Source organism: Calliopsis andreniformis, unplaced genomic scaffold (genome assembly GCF_051401765.1).
Source record: "Calliopsis andreniformis isolate RMS-2024a unplaced genomic scaffold, iyCalAndr_principal scaffold0022, whole genome shotgun sequence".
Taxonomy (NCBI): Eukaryota; Metazoa; Arthropoda; class Insecta; order Hymenoptera; family Andrenidae; genus Calliopsis; species Calliopsis andreniformis.
The window spans coordinates 5,577,081-5,594,790 of NW_027480432.1; the positions used below are offsets into that span (position 1 = coordinate 5,577,081).

Sequence of the window (17,710 nt, forward strand, 5' to 3'; positions counted from 1 at the left end):
CGCTCAATACATGCTCACTTTTATGCTACTTGCACAAAAAGGCACATTATTATATCAAATATTGATCTCAACAACCTGTTGTTCGCTAAAATCTTAATAACAATTAACAGAGAAGAAATAAGGTAAGGCTTGATAAAAATGAGCACACAGAAATATAAATTACTAAAATTTAGAATGATCTATGTAATAGAAATTACTGAGACACCTCCACAGATTATGAAATGGCACTTATGCGCAAACTGAAATGTTCACTAATTCATATTCAGGCATTATTTTTTTTTTGTTTCATTTAAAAAACTTTAAAGGCATAAGTTGTTCTTATTGATTATTACTTTTATTACACAGTCTGTGTTTCCAGTTTTAAGATTCAAAATATGACTCTTGGTTTAGATTGTATCAACTTAAAAAGCTGAAACAGCATTTTCTTGAATTAATTGTGAGAGGGTAATTTTTACAATAAAATATTAAAATTATAGTAATAATTTTACATACATATACGATACGTGCTCTAAGATTAGGGAATAAGTAAAATAAATGTTCTGTGAATTTTGTAAGTAAATATTTTTGTAAATTGAAAACACTGATTCAACTTTTATAGTTATCATCACCTTCTTTTTTTTTTTCTTTTTACACAGATGTTACTTCTTAGCGTACGTCTTTATTGGGCACCCATTTAATATTATTTGGTACCTTCATCGAATCTCGCCCCATGCTACCACAAAAAGGAAGAGGTGTTGGCTCTACATGTGGTTAGGCTAAAAAGTGCTACCCTCTGGAGGCTGAGATAGTTTCATATTTTCCTTCTGTGTCATCAAGCGACGGAGCTCTTGAAGAACTGTTTTAATTGTGTATTCCCGTTGCCACTTTGCAAGTACTGGTACACTGCGGTTATCAACCTGTAAAATTTAAAATATCAAACATTTGTTTCCACACTAATCCATCTAAACACAATTCAACTACAATACTCACTGCACCAGTAGTACTGTTGATACAATTCATATTAATCCTGCTTAAAAATCTTACATTAGGAGCATCATCTGGATATCTCTGACCACAGTCAATTTTCAAACTATACATCCTATTTTCATATGGTGTCTAAAACAGACGTATAGAGCTTAAACATTTAAATAATTTCAGAAACTATTAATCATAAGGAAAAGGATAAAATACACATAACATATTACAAAATAATTTAAAGAGTAATCCTTTTGCTATAGAGTATTTTTTTAGAGTGAAACCCATCTCTATATACTTTCTTACAATGTAATAATATAAAATTATTATAAGCTTTCTACAGCCAGAGGATTAATAACGCGAAGGTATCTCTACAAAGTGAACTCAATGCTACAAAACTAAAGTCTCAAAATAATTGTAAGTAGAAGAAACAAATCCAAGTAAAATTACTCTAGGTGGTCCAATTATCATTCCAGTCCAGTGTGTAAGAGTCATGTCATCATCGTTTTCCAAGCCCCAACTGATTGTGCCATCGCCTACACCTTTCTGACCTTGTTCTAATTCCTCTAGTAAACGAAAGTTTCGAGGCACAACTAAAACGTAAAACCCAGAGTTATCTCTTATACAATACATAAGCCAGATAAAATATCGTCAATGGAAAAAAAGGTGGGACAGGTACAGGTTATGAGCCCGAGTGACTTTAAGCATGGTGTAACCTGCTGTTCGTTAATATTTTCACAAATCTCTCAATCGTGCGCGAATTGCGTTGCATACAGAGGCCAGAATAACAGAGATACGACTGAAAGTTCGACGTATCACCGATTACTTCCAGACACGTTTACTATACGCGATAAGTTATTATAAAAGAAATACGACAGCTCGTATATTTTTTCAGGGTCTGCTGGGACCCGTTTTCCTCGCGAAACTCGGCCAGGTTTTCGTTTGAAATTTCGTCGCGCGGTTCCACGATTTCCGGAGAACGACTGGTCCTCACCTCCTTCGCATCTTTCGCCCGTAAAATAGACATAAAATACTTACCTACACCGGTAGTAGGTACCGCCATGATATCTTATTTTTGTGAAACGCTGTATATTTTTCTAAAGAATAACCGAGTAACACCGAATAATACACCAAGAACCGATCCACTTCAGGGCACGCGACTTAACCGTAACGCGAATCTCTCATCACCCGGATCTAAGGCAAGGAAAATAATATCTAATATTCAAGTGAAATTCACTTTGCGAAAATTCAGCCAACCTCCGTGAGGTTGTCTGTTTCCACAGACTACTCGCTTTCTAGACGGGTTTACCGCACCGCGAGTTTCGCGTCACGTCGTTGTCGGCGTTGTTTTTATGAATTCCAGAGGAGTTTCGCAATCTCCATAGATCGAAAATATATTATTGCTGCTATAATTTAATTATGAACGGGTTAGACTTCCGCTCAGTGTGAATGGTAATAGTTTAGCTGTTCTGATGAGGCACAGATTCGGAGAGAAGAGGAAGGAAAAGAAAGGAAGAGGAGATGGTAATAATTTGTTAATTAAAAAGTATACTTGTAAGGAAAATATAAGCAAGTCACTTTGACGAAAGCATTAGTGCCTTGAAGACTTTCCGTGGATGTAAAGCAAGACGATGTAAGCCAGGTTTTCAAAAAATTTAAGTTTAGATGTGGTTGGAGGCTAGGAGATAGAATTTGTATTTTTGAGGAAAAGAGGATACTTTTCTTTGAAGAATACTATAACGAGACTATAATATAATGTAAGTCTGTGATAGAGGTAATCGAGGTTCAACATTTCAAATGACAAGATCTTCGAAATAGAATCATGCGGCTACTCTCTTATTTATCACTTTCAGATATGAAAGAAGAGAAAAAGAGGATCAATTTTCCTCATGTCAACAGCTCTAGGTAAACAGTATCAAATCTGCATATTCAATTTTCCCACCCCACTACCCGCGTCAAATTTAAAAGCTGTAATTAAACTTCTGCCGCGAAACGTCACTCCCAACTTCCGGTATCAAGGAACCGGAAGCCCTCGAAGCTCCTAGCGGTCATCAACTTCTTCGCGAAGTCTCATAAAAAGGTACATTAAAGAGTTTCGCGAAGGCATTCATTTCCTGAGTAATGTTTCTCATGAGTATCGAACTTTGTTCACAGAGGCGGGGTGCCTTGGCGTTTTGGTACGCCCCTAAAGAACGCCAGAGGGAAGGAAGGTTAGTAGAAATGGCGACAGGCAGAGTAGAGGGGAGGAAGTCGGTAGTATCGCGCCGGCTGCGCAAGAGCAGCCTGCAGGGCAGATTTTCCAATAATGAACAACCCGTGGTAACTGTCAGTCTGGCCGTGGTGCATTTCGTTGACCCTCGCTGCCGCACAGTGCGTCTCGGCGTGTGTTTAAAATGTGCTCGACGTTTCACTGAGGTATCCAACCAGCGCGGATTACTCGAAGAACGCGGAGGATCCTGTAGAACAGGTAGGTGGATTTAAAAAAAAAAAAAAATAATTGGATTTTTCTCGTTCAACTGGGGTACTGCCCCGCGAGAGTCAGTGTGCGCTGTTTGACATGCGAGCTGATACACCTACCGGAGTGTCCACCATAATAAACAAACGAACGCCATTGACCTTTAGCTACCCATTGTCGCTGATTTCGAAATGCTCGCGAGGATCGCCTTTGGCGAAGATATTCGCTCGAATTTTATTCTGAAATCGTTCTGTTTTTTTTTATACAGGTTTTTTATTTCGTGATTCGAAGAGTGTTTATACGCGAGTGAAACGATGCTTTGATGGGGAATAATAAACGGAGTAATATTGATAAGGTGAATGGGTAAGTGAACAGTTGGAGGTGCTTGGGTTCGTGATTTGTGATTTAACTGTTTCACGTTCCTTTGCGATGGTATGTAACAATTGAGTAATATCGATTGGCGATAGTTGATTGTGAGTTCTGTTTCAGTGGTTAGTGATAGCGGGATACGTTCTGATTAGAGTTCGCAATTAGTATCGTTTTTCAGGCTGTTTCGCCTAATTGGTAGCTTGGAGCTACACTGTGCGTTAATTAATCTACTATTGTACTCGCTATGAGCTCGTTGCTATGTCCGCGGCCGCTGTGTCAACTTTTTTTTTTCAAATTACTTTCGCTTTTTCCTGTTTCACTTTTAACAAATCAAGCATTTCTGATATATTCTTGTTATGAGCTCGCCACTGTATTTATTCCATTCTGAAATTAGTTATAATCAAGTTCTATTTGTATTGTTTACATACTCACTAGTTGACTCCAAAAATCATATCTCTCGCTATATACTTATCTGTGATTTATTAAATCAATTATCACTCTCAAAGTGTACATTTGCTATTATTTATTAATCTATTATTCTCTTTTATCATCGATTAATCCATATAGCCCCTGATATTTCATGAGATCTACAAGTCACGAGATTACATCGAGTAAATACCGTATCATGTTTTCATTTACATATCGCGCAAATGCGCGGCACAGAAATATTCGGTTTAAAAACCATCCATGGCGGATATTAATTCTCATTTAACGACGCGTCGAACAAACAGCGCACACCAGCTCTCTATCCATCTACACGTGAGAAATAAAAACGCACGTTAATCCTTTGGGGTTAAAAAAATCTCGCTGCAATTTTCGACCAAATATTTAAACGCTCACTTCTCTCAACAAGTTCGCAACATCGTCCCGTGTAAACCACTCGTCCCGTGGAAACGCGTAACTGGCTGTTACGATGGCGGCCTTAAAACGTTAATGAAAACAGATAGAAAGAGGCAATCGCCGTGAATACTGGCACAGGTAATTTTCGACGGTCTAGCGTTCTAGAGGATCCTTGCGATCGAGTCTTTCGAAGGCTGTTTTTAATTAATTCTGAGAAACGAACATCTCAGGTGTGAAACTTATCTGCTTCGTGAAATAAAAAGTGGAGGATATTTATATGGTATTTTGAATAACAGCTTTTTTAATTTACCTTAAGATGTATGGGTGTTCTTTTTATTGTAATCTCGGGACTGGAAATCAGTAACAAGTTTCTACTGTGTATGGTTTAGGTTCCAGTTCGTATACTGGAAGTTCGAGTTCACTTTCGTGGAGATTATGACGAGGAAATAGTTCCTAGTAATTGTGAGAATGTGTCTTGAAATGAATTTCAAGATAGAATACAGACATGCCAAGCTTATGGTTAATAAAATACGGAGTTTCTAAAGAAGTAATTTTTATTTCAGGTTTTGTAATCATTTACGTATCTCTTAAATTACAACACGATGTTTCGTCTCACACCTTCAGTTGGGTTTTAGAATATACTACTCCAACATCGCCAATTTTCTCTGTTTCTTGTATCGTTGGATCGATCAGTTTGCTCTGCGAGGAGCTCAATCAACTCTGACCACTTTTCTTCGTGCAACGACCACGTCCCTGTACCGTTGCGCGTTTTCACGGCGGTTACCACTAGTGTTTGTCAATGAATCGTCTGGCCAGCGAACCGTGAAAAGGAGACCAGCGAACGACGAAAGTAAAAGAGCAATAAACGAGTACTTCGGTTCGGTTAGCGATGGGCACAACTTCTTAATTGCAATCGATTCCTAATACGATGGACCATCGTAAACCTGTATGTTGTAGATCACTTATTTAAAAAAATTCTGCTTTCCATGTTGATGAAATATCTATCAACCTTTTGATGATCTTATCTGGGGCTCGATTGTTTGCTATAGTTGGTGGAAGTTAGTTCTGTAATAGCTTCAACATTTACTCGCTGTAATCTCGTTGTCTTCTGTACTTTCCCTTTTAGAATCACTCTCATTTTCTTTCTGTCTCACGCAACAACACCACTACTAATTGATGTATGAACAAACATCAAGCGTGTCTTTGACACTATAAACTTCATACTAGTACCACATCGCAAGACTATAACGAGTGAGTATTAAAGACTGTATTCTTATATGTGATCCTGTTTCACAAGAATCAACATATATTGAATTCTTCACAAAAATCGACAACGATGTCAAATATTAATATTAAATACTTTCTTTTAATACAGGATCATCCCTGCCATCTCTTTGTATTTTTATTTCCTCAATTTTCGAAGACACTGATCAACTTATGCATCAATATTACTACCAACTACCGAAGTCTACAGCAAACCCACAGAGAATAGGGTCAGCAATCACTGTACTCGATTGCTCAAAACTTCGAGGAGCAATCGTCCCCATCGCTACTTACACTGAACGATCGCTACACCTCTGGCGTCCAGAAAACGTATACCGTTACGAGGCGCGATTAACTTCGGAAATATTCGATTTCGAGTCGAATCGTCGGCATCTCGCGTCTGGTGGCGGGTCGTTAGCGTCATTGGGCTGTCTTTTAATTGCATATTTGTCGGTCGTGGTCACGCCGCGTTTCGTGGCGTCGGCACGCGTGCCGTGTTTCGCGGGAGCTTTCACCGCACGCGCCCACTTCGCGAACCTCGATCGATCGTTATCGTTCACGTTCGATAACATTGTGCCCGCGAACGTCTGTACGCTGGATCACGGTTCTACAGGGTGTCTCGAGGTGCACGCGGGATTTAGGAGGCCATTTTCGATGAACACGCGGGTCGAAAGCCGCGGAGTCTTTCACGAGGGAATTGATTTTGAAATGCGTGGGAGGGGGAGGAGCGCGCGCGCTCCAAGTTTAGACTTTCGAGGATCCCTGTTGCTAAGCATGGGAAACGAAGCGTTTAATATCTTTTGTTGAGCGAATTGGCTGTGTCGTTCGAGTGGAAAGTATTGATATGTTTGTTGAGTCGCTGAGGATCATGCACTAATGCAGGAATTCGTTTGGAAGCTTTTTTATAATTCAAATATGGAACTGAACTCTGTTTTTTTTTTTGAGAACACTTCTTTGGAAATGAACTGCTTCTCAGGATTTCAAAGAAATTTAAGTTTCTATTGTTTAAGAGAAATTGGAGACAGTGGAGAAATTCAATTATGTGGAACATGAAATATTTTGCTGAATTTTCTGACCCCTTCCATGTGATTTTATGGAGAATGCAAACTCGCATTGTTTTATATTTTGGTTCGTTATGAATTAATTAGTTATTTTTGGTTCTTTAGAGGGAAATGTTTGAAGGATTTTTGTATTATTTTATTTTTGACACGTTGCATATTTTTTGGACACCTTGTGTACTCACGAGTAAAGCTATTCAGACTTCTACAATTGAATCGTTAAGTCGTTCCTGTAGCGAGATTTACATTGTGCGCGTTAAAAGCGGAACGCAGATTCTGTTATCTGTTCTACCAGGGGAATCGATCTGACTTTTTTAAATAGCAGCTTTTTATTGAGCTTTTGAAAGGTTCAAAACATTGACATTTCTGTTATTGATTTCCTGTAAACTTTGTTGTACCTATCAATTCATCAAATATTCGCCATTTGAAACTGTTGTTGAAAGTTAATAGCCTCGTTTTGTATGCGAAACAATGCTTTTTTACGACAACAAAATATTTACACAATTCCACTATAATAGTAAAAAATAAAGGGATGTCAATTCAAAGTTTTAACTCGAATTTAACTTTTACTGGTGAGATAAAGTATTGTACTTGTCTAAAAATTATTTCTGTGACTACTGTGATTCTAATATACAGCTTTATAGTCCTAAATTTGTATCTTATTAGTGTGTAATTTATTTAGAAATTTTATAGGTTCTCTGGAACCCCATTTCCCCAACTAAAATATAATTTTTTTTTTTCAAAACTTCTTGAATTAATAAATCCAAGCCAAAGAAAGTAGAAAATAGTCGTACAAAGCGGTTTGAAATAAAAGCACGCGAAAGGATGAGGCAATTACTCAGGATCTCTAATTTCAGAGTAATCACGGTTTTCCCACCTCGCGATTAAGACCACAAGAAGCCGCAGCGTATTTCAGACGACAGGAAACCTGATACCGTTTCTCAACACCATCCGAAATCCACCTTTGAAACACTTTTTTATTTCTGTTATTAAATAGTCTGTGTGTACACAGCGTGCAGCTACGTGCGTTAAAGTGTGTTCGGATGCAACGCGATAAATGCTCGGTCAAGAGGTGGTTTTATCTCTCTCGAACAGGCTGTGTACTGTGTTACGTCAAACGAGCCATAGATACGCCGCGGGGAACCCAAAGAATGGTTTACAATTATTACGAACGAGAAAGGAGAGAAAGAGGGAAGATATGTTAATGTAGCCGCCTAAAACCGTTCTCGTCTCAAAGACACTCAACATCCTCCCACCACTGGCGACATTTAAAAGATACCGAGCCATCTGCGTCAAAGTGTCTTTAAATACGACAAAGTGTATCCGTGAGTTTTCGATGGGCTTACGTCAAAACTGCTATTAGGAGAGATTTAGAAGCGAGGCGATGTAACTCGAGCACCGTCGCGTGGGAGGCGAAATAGTAGTCTTATTTATTTGAAATTTGGAGCTAGTTTGGTCGAAAATATTTTATAGCGTCATTAGCAGCACTCTTGATATGCTGTCTTTCGAATTTGTGGAGAATTCGCTGATATACAGAATTTTATATCTGATATGAAAATTGGGGTTAATTAGATCTAGTTATGTAATGTGAAAAACAGGATTAGAGTTGAAGAATATTAGGATTCCAGGTAGCTGGAACAATACTGCTATTTCTGTGGAAAAAGTGTATTACTTTTAAGAAGAAATACAATCGTTTGATAGTGTCAGTAATTCATGTTAGAAGAAACTTAATAGACTCTTGAAGGTCAGGAACCACCCTCGCTCCGATTTTCATTTCCTCGAGTCTCGGGCATGGAGAAGTATGAGAGACCATTCTGGCACACCAATTTCTTCTTCATCTCGAATTCACGATAAATCCACGTAGGCACTTGCCCAACTTCTTTACATTGCTCCTTCTGCATATAAAACGAGCGATCTTATTCCGGAATCTCGGTGAAGAAATTCGATCCATACGTCGGGTGAAAAGCGATGGCCCCGTGAATTTTCAGTCCCACCCCCTCGAGCGAGTAAATATCCCGTCTGTTGAATGTTTCACGAGGTCGACGATTACGTCAATTAAGCGCTATGATGTGTATACACGGGAACGCGGCGCGCGCGGATTTGAAAGCAGGCCTTTGAGATTGTTCCGAGGCATTTAAAGTCTTCCGTCGGCTCGCGTCCCCGCCTTCCCCCTTGCGCGCATTGTGAGACACCGTCGCTGAAAGTTCTCAAGTGAAAAGGGACACGACTGGCCGGGAAAGAATTCCTTATTACAATTTCGCCGCGCTCCGCGACGCGTTTCGAATGCAAAACACCGCTGTTCCTCGAGTAACGCCATTTGCTGTTGAAAGGTAACCATTAAGCGATCCTCTGATGCCTTTCAGTGTCGTTAGTGTGGCAATTTCGGCACTTCTGGGAATTAGAAGGACTCTAGCACACCTTTTCTTATTGTTCTCTGGTTGCTGGGTTCGATTTTTGCATTTGGAGAGGGAATTCTTTTGATCGTGCTTGATGCTTCTGTGTTTGAATGTGATAGGGTACGTATTTTTTAAGGAGGTTGAGTAGATTTAGTGTTCCCACGAGGAATTCTTCGGAGAAGCAATATTACAGCAAGGGCGGAGCCAAGTGGACAGAGAAAAGAGGTTAGGGGGCGTGGAATAGGGGAAAATGGGCGGGGCAGAGCGAGCAGAGCTTTAGGAGTAGGGGAAAATGGGTGGAATAAGACGTTAGAAGCTCAGGATTAAGGAAAAGTGAATGAAGTAGGAGACTAGAAGCTCAGAAGTAACAGAAAATGGGCGGAGCAAGAGATTAAAAGCTCAGGAGTAAGGAAAAGTGGGTGGAGCAAGAGATTAAAAGCTCAGAAGTAGGGGAAAGTGGGTGGAGTAAGTGACTAGAAGTTTAGAAGTAGGAAAAAGTGGGTGAAGCAAGACCATTGAAGCTCAGAAATGTAAGAGAATGGGTGGAGTAAAGAAAGTAGAGCGCCAGTAAGAAAAAGTAGACAGATCAGGAATAGAAGCTCAGTATTAAATTAATGATGTGAAACAAAAATATTAAACCCTGAGAAATAAGAAAAGTGGGTAAAACAAAGACAATACAGGGTCAGAAATAACCCTAGTGGGCGGAGCAAAGAAAATAGATACTCAAGATTAGAAAAAGTAGACAAACCAAAAGCAGTGAAGACTTAGCCGTGAGGACACTGACCAAAAGAAAAATAGTATCGCCTCAGAAATGCTAAAAGTGGGTGGAGCAACGCGAACAGCCCATCAGTAGTGGGGGAAACTGGGCGGGGCATAGACTGTGACCGCCCATTAATAGAGAAAAGCTCCTCAATAGCCTCCAGTGACAACTTGATGCAGTTACAGCTATAGAACGTCCACATAAATGAAATTGCGACGCACACAGAGCAATTTTCTTGCGTTCCAGGATCTCCTGGACCCGACGCGCCGTATTTCAACGCGCGTCTGTTATAAATACGATTTTTCCTCCCTGGTAGTTTATTTACGGTTGTTACGACCACTAGACGAAACTCTGTCTGTGAATCTAACCCATGCAGCACGGTCGGTCGTTAACCATGCAAACGCTTCCGCTGGATTCGTGCCAGTTGTCGGTCGAAAGTCGCGATTTAGAGGGCGGTGAACGTAGCCTCGGAGTTTTCCTTTCTGGCCGGGGCTCCTTTGTGCCCTTGGAGGCTCCATCGACTCGGTTACCACGGCATTCGCATCCCGGAAGCCAGCAATTCGACGTGTTTGCGTTTCCTCCCCCTCGCTCCCTGTTACATCCTTAGATAAGGATACAAACTTTTGCTTTACGTTTCTTTTACTGCTCTCTCTAGATGCGGTTCGTGGATGCTTGTTGATTCTCTCTGATACGATCTTGTTCATTGTGCTGGGTACATAATGGACGAAATAGGGATTTGGGAAATGGAGGGTGAGAGGAGAGGGGCCTCGAGTTGCAGCTTTTACTGTATAAATAATGCAACGATGCATTATTACTGTGACGTGTCCCAAATTCAGTTTCAAGGGGTGTGTCTGCTGCAGTTTTCAGATAAATCTTGGAAAATGGAAGGAAGAATAAAATGTAGAAGGGACTTCCATTGGTCTCTTTCGCGCGTTATCGACATGGCCCCATCCAGCTTGTCAATTATTCTCGCCATCACTCGGCCCACCTCGAGAATCAATTTATCGAGCGTAAAACGTCCCGCTAACTGTAAAATAATATCCACCTCGTAGTTCCCCCGCGCGATTTCGATGGATCCTGCATTATTAATACGTGGCACGCGGCGGGACGCGACAGATGTAGGTTGTGCCAAGATTAAACCGTTTCGACGGGGGTGGAAGGGAATGGACAATGCGTCTACGTCGATTGCCGATGAAAAACTGTCGGGAAAAATCGATCGTTCGGCCATTCGTCGTGTTTTCTCCCTGCAGTCACCCTCTGCGTCTCTGGGGGTTGTTCAGGACCCTCTGAAGCGTCCTTCGAGACCGTCCTCTGCTTCGTCCACCCCTCTACTCACCCTCGAGAAACAGTTAACGAGATTCATCGCGTTTGTTGGCCGGAAGAAAAGCTTTTTCGTCGAACAAAAAACGCTTCCTTCGAGCCTCTGCTCGCGTTACTCTCGCTTTCACAAATCGATACGCGGTTTCGCGCGACACGCAACCCTCGCCCTCTTGCCCCTGCCTGGCGTCGGACTGTCCCCGAATTTTTAACAAGAAGCCTCGTTCCCTGTCGTTCTTTTATGCCGAGGAACAATATTACTCGCGACCCTCTCGAGTTTTCGTGTGTTCCTTCGAGGAAATGCTTGCGCGGGAATTCTTTCCAAGGTTTCGAAGATTTCGACGAGGGGACACGACATCGGTCTCTGATGTTCGGCCGAGCTGGAGATATTCGCTTTCCGTGTTCCTCGTGAGAGCTCGCGGATCCTGGGGAGCCTGTTTACCAATGGGATTCGATCTGGGAGTCTTTGACACTGTCGGAGCGTCGGAGAACTTTTGCTTGACAGTGTGTACTCTTTTGCTGAGCGAGGATTGAGGGTACCTTGTAGCTTTCTGCGAAGGGAAATTTTATGTTCCTGAATTTTTCGAGTGGAAATGTTGAGGAAATGGGAGAAGGAAATTGTGATGGCAGTGAGCCTATAACGAGTGCTCTAGTTTAGGTACTCTATTAGGAGTGCCTCACATATACAAAAATTTACCTTTAGCAAAGCTATCTTTAACAACAATCTACTTTTAGTAAAAGCTACCTTTAGCAAAAATCTGCCTTTCCAAAGATCTATCCTTTGTAAAATATCCCTTGCTCAGGAAACTACCCTTCACAAAAATCTAGCTTTCCAAAGCATGCGTCTATCTTCTCAAAAGTCCAGCTTTTAAATTCCCATTTAACGAAACCTTGAAAAACTGTCACGAAAACCCACATGAGACCTCTGACCCTATATCAAATACTACCATGTCACTTTTAACAATGTCGAATGAGTCGCAGAACCCGCAGACGGAAGGTCCACGCTCCGCCCCCGCATCTCTCGAGATGAATTTGTTAGTCGAGGCTGCGGCGTTAACGCCAAGCGATGTTATCGCGGTCTTTTATCAGCGCTCCTTACCTAGCCGCTTTCTGTGCCTCCGTCATGGACAGCACAATACGCCAGCAGGATCGCCCACATAAGAGGGGCTCTCTCGATAATTCAACGGGACAGGGCGAAAAAAATCAATAGTACAACCACCTCGATGGGGGGTCCCCTAACTCTAACGCGCGTATATAGACGCGAGAGAGCCACGAACCAGCTTTCTAGCTCGTATACTTAATGAGCACGGCAACCTATTTGCGCGACGCGTACGGCTTGGCGCTCGACGATACAGAATCGCGGGTCAAGCGCGTTTTCCTCGAGACCTTTTTTTATGTTCATCGTCATGTTTCCCCCGGGAAGCGCTGCTGAGCCGTGATTTTTAAGGGAAATGTAAAATGCGTTAACACGTGCTCCGATAGAGCTGTGTGTTTTACGAGGCGTGACTGCTGTACTACTATATAGTATTATCTCGTATGTATTTAGAGACCATCTAAAATGGGGTGCCATATGCTTGAGTTGAACTGAGGAACTTGCTGCACACCTGTGAGCCTACATCGAGAGAAGCTATAGTTTGCAGAAATTAAATTTAATGTATCAATTCAATGGTATTAGGCGACAGAGTGTGGTAAAGTGACGAGCTTATATCGAGTAGATGAATATTGTATTTGAGTTCGAGAATAATTATAGAAACAAAAGATAAAATTGTGGCGAGTCTATAATGAATAAGATTTGTACTTGCTATTAGGCTGGTCGCGTGGCAACTGCACACGGAAAATTAACGAATATTCTCCGCTATTTTCCACAGTGTCGATACCAATTATAATTATTGATTGAGAGGCTGTCTGGAGCGCGTCGACGCGAGGTCTCCATCGACGCGGAATAATAATTTACATGGAGAATATATTAAGCGTAATTATTGCAAGTGCCTAGGGAAACGTGTATAGGTATATAGAATGGAAAAGGTTGCTCCTTGTGCAGAGATTTAATTATGATTCGGCATTGATTCGCTAATGAATTTTTGTTATCACACTTGTTGAAAGGGTAGTTTCACTTGAAAAGGTAATTACAAGAGGAATTTTTTCGGAGCAATTACTTTTTTATTAAAATTTTTTCCTGTATGTAATTTTTTATTTTTTTTTACGCTGATTCTGGAAAATTTTATTAACTCAATTAACTTGAATTTGTTGGCTGCACACTTTTCATACCTGTAATGTATATTATCGTATTTTATTTTTCTGACACATGATAGCACGGGTATTTTGTTATCACGATGTTATCACAGGTGTTGCGTAGGAATAAAAAATAATAGATGATAGTAATTTGAGGATGTAAGGTGGGAATAGATAGGAAAATGAAGCTGATAAAAATGCCTTCTTATGAAAGTCTTATTATCCTATGCACCGTGTTATCTTACATAAAAACTTATGGAACATTTCTGTAACAAAGTTTGTGTCTCGAATAGTTTTCGAGATACTGTCAAAGGGATGAAACTTCACAGAGTAATTTCATCCCCTAAACTTGATTTATCGTTGCTAGAAGAAGGATACGTTCTTTAGTCCCAGCTGCTCTACAAACTTGTAATGTCCAATAAAACATAATGTTCCGATATTAAAGTTACATGTATTGAGAATATTCTTATCTGAGACGATGAATTTTTTAAATTAATCATTCCAGGGACAAAGCTTCTTTCAAAGAACTCACCCTATCTTGTGAAACGTCTTGTAATAGCTCTTAAAATTTTTTATCACACTGGGATTAATAAAACAAAGTAGAATTTTCAAAAATTAGGTGCACTAAAATATACAAAATTTGCATCTTAAGAAAAGACTAAGGTGGTGACTAATGACGCATGTATCCACCTATTCGTTCACCCAACCTTAAAACTCCTATACTAAAACATCACAAAATCATGATATATCAGGTCCATATTCTTTCCTTACAACAAGAAGGAGCTGTTCTCTAAATATCCTCTAGAAAACCCTCTTACCACGGTTCCAGCAAGCTACGATCAGCAAGCTACGAGCCTGCAGTGAGCGAACCCAGCATCCCATTCTCCTCGTTCACGCTCAGCAAAAATTGCTGAAATCGCTCTGTAACTTTGTCCCTGTCCCGTGCAGGAGGACGCTAGGCAGCACACCCTGGTTTCCAGTCTCCTGCACCACTGTATGGTATTACATCCAGCGGCAGGGTGGCGCAGTTTAACCGTAATAACCAGTCGGAGGTGTGTTGCACAGCGTTAGATTAATCGAGCGAGTCGCCGGCGTAGGACGTATGGCGCGTCGAGCATTTCTCACCTGGCCTTTTTTTTTTCCCCTCTTTCCACGCGCGGGCACGTGTGACGACGATGACGAAGAGGCATAAAACTGAAGCCAGTCGAGCGGGAACTGAAACGCTGTCTGTCTGCTCCGTGGCTCGTTAGGCTCGCGTTTCAGCCGCGAAGCGATCGTCTCGCACCGATTGGGAAACCATCGAGCGTTCCTGCCAGATGACGAGATCGCAAAGTGCTTCGGAGGGTGTTTGTTTGTCGCGCCGGTGACGCGGCGCTTTTGTCGCCGAGCGCTCGAGGGACCCCGTGCAAAACGGCGGAGAAATTGAAACGATACCCCTTGAGAGGTGTACACGTGTTGATATCGAAATTGTACGCAATTTTTGCCAGTTGTACGCAGACTGCGAGGCATGAAATTACTCTAGGTGCAGATTCCTCGAGGATTTTTTACTGCTGGGGGGATGGAGTGTCTGAGCGTGCTTCAGGGTTGCGATTTTTGGAATTGAAGTATCTGAATGTTTGAATATTAGAATATTTAAGTATTCTTTGGTATTTAAAAATTAAGTATCAATTTGGACAGTTAAGAATTGAAATATTTGGGAATTGAAATATCTTGGAGTTGAACTAACTTGGAGTTGAACTACCTTGCAGTTGAAATATCTTGGAGTTGAACTACATTGGAGTTGAAGTACCTTGGAGTTGAACTACCTTGGAATTGAACTACCTTGGAGTTGAACTACCTTGGAATTGAACTACCTTGAAGTTGAACTACCTTGGAGTTGAACTACCTTGGAGTTGAACTATTTTGAAGTAGACCTACGTTAGATTTCTAACGAGATCTAGATTTCCTACTAAGTTAGATTTCAGCCACTTTGGAGTTGAAACATTCAAATCATTGAACACCTATCCAAACATCTGAATCTGAGCTGACAATTTCAGGAACCATAACAAAAAATCTAATTACTCTCTCTAAGAATTCTAATAAAAAATCAATTACTTAAAAAAGGATGAAGGTGCCCCTTTATAACCTGACGCTCTGAGCGCAAAAAGGATTGCAATTCCCTTCGCGGCGAAGGCAGGAAAAATACTGTTCCGCGAACGATAACGCCTCGATCCATCTCCACCCTCGGCGCGCAGTGAAACGACTCGAAACGGTCGAAAGTGGCGGGAGAACAGACGAGCACGAGCTATCGTACAGTCGACTCGAGACGAGTCGAGAACGGATCGAAGATGCCAGCTGACTCGTTCCTGACGACGGAGCCCGCCGCATTGTCGACGAGATTATTGCCAGAGCCGTCGATGAAATTGTACCGTTCACTCGAGCCTGTCGAGCACCACTCCTGAGGCACGGGATCGACCCTCGCCTCTTTCAATGCCTCCCCCGCTGAAGAACGAGATATTTCTCAGTTGTTGCGAGGCTGATCGCTGCGAGCCGCGAACACGACGTCGCGGACCTTCGAGTATCAGGAAGCGACCCTTAAAACAGGAGTAAAGGGAAAAGGGAAAACTTAAGCACCAACAGGACCTATACAGGGTGCTTCTGTGGGCACACGAACTTTTTTCATTGTCTTCGTATCTAGAATCTACCTTCCAAAAATGTCCAACATGTTTGGAAACACCCTGTATTAATATCTTTTTGTAGAAAGAAAAAAATCTTGTCATATGTGCAAGAACATAGGGACACGGATTTCTGTGTCAGAAAGGAAGAAGTGCAATTACCCAATTTCCTGGTGCACCGATGCATAGAAATGCATAAAATTAGGGTAGAATTCTAGACCTACATTGTCAAACAAATTATGTAGTAAGATAATCGATCACAGATTACCTTACTACATAGGAAACTTACTACAGAAAGAATTGAAACAATGCTCAATTCAGACGAGGTTTTTACCACTCATTGAAGCTGCTATCAACCTCATCGAACCTTCCACAAACAACATCGAAAGTCCTACCCAGGAACACCCACCCTTCAATCCAGGTACACGATACGATTGCTTGTTCGACAGACATTGTACAAGTCTCTGCACCCCCCTCTCGTCGGGGAGTAATTTCAGCGTGGCCAGCTCGTAATAACCGCGTTGACAATGGCGTCCGCGCGGAGGGCCAGGCCCAGCTGGCCCCTCTGCTTTTTACCGCTTATTTACCACCTTCGTGCACCCTGGCCACGCACAGCGCATAAACCGACCGTCTGTCTAACTGCGCGCAGACACGCGCGTGAAACGAAGGCTGGCGTGCTCTCTCTCTCTCTCTCTTCCTCTTTTTACACCGCTGGTAACACATGTTGCATGGAGTGTCCTATTGTCTCGTGTCGTGGTCGCCCGTGCTGCATACCGGGTGAACCGAAACGAAAGGCCCTCGGGTCGAGTGGAGGTCGGGGATCGTCGATGGGTCGCGGTTGGCTCCCTTCTAGTCCTCGGTGAATTATGCTCGCCCGAACCGAGTCCTGGTTCGTGAATATTTATGGCCAGTCGAGACGATTACGTGAGCTGGGAGCAATTGGAGCAAGTGGAATCGAACGAGGTAACTGGGATTTTGGAGAACCAGTGCGGGGGAGGATTTCGCGTGAGGCTGAGTGGTGCTGAGTGTGTTTTCGGTTTTTGGGTTTGGGTTTCAGAGTGGGCAGTCTGGTGGCGAGGTGGAAACTCGGGTAATTGGGTTTCAATTACTCGAAGGCTGTTTTAGAATGGATTACAGTTCGGTACCCGAGAGAAAATTGATACCTCTTTTTGGTGTCTTTTGGAAAAGCGGAAAATGAATGTGAGCACGTGTGGTTGATTTGGATATTTGGGTATTTAGGTATTTGAAAATATTGAGAATTCGATATATTGTAGAATTGAATATTTGAAGATGTGCATCTTGGAATATTTGAATATTTAAAAACTTGAAAATCTGAAGAGCTAGTTATTTATCTCAAAATTTACAGATGTGAATTTTCACCAAAACAAGCACCAAAAGGTTCTAAAACTCAG

At 41.7% G+C, this 17,710-nt stretch overlaps 2 protein-coding genes across 2 annotated transcripts; one reads left to right on the forward strand and one right to left on the reverse strand.

The window, feature by feature from the left end:
• Positions 1-312: 312 nt before the first annotated feature.
• Uev1a (Ubiquitin-conjugating enzyme variant 1A) lies at positions 313-2,240 on the reverse strand. Its single transcript, XM_076390458.1, has 4 exons — positions 1,993-2,240; positions 1,405-1,547; positions 970-1,095; positions 313-896 (listed from the first exon to the last, which is right to left on the reverse strand). Exons 1-4 carry the CDS (start codon positions 2,015-2,017, stop codon positions 756-758), a joined length of 435 nt encoding a protein of 144 aa, XP_076246573.1. The 5' UTR covers positions 2,018-2,240; the 3' UTR covers positions 313-755.
• Positions 2,241-2,945: 705 nt separating this feature from the next.
• On the forward strand, positions 2,946-4,040 carry LOC143186706 (uncharacterized). The gene is made up of 3 exons (XM_076390418.1): positions 2,946-3,034; positions 3,109-3,421; positions 3,678-4,040. The coding sequence occupies exons 2-3, from the start codon at positions 3,175-3,177 to the stop codon at positions 3,740-3,742; spliced, it is 312 nt and encodes a 103-aa protein (XP_076246533.1). The 5' UTR covers positions 2,946-3,034; positions 3,109-3,174; the 3' UTR covers positions 3,743-4,040.
• The last annotated feature ends 13,670 nt before the right edge of the window (positions 4,041-17,710 follow it).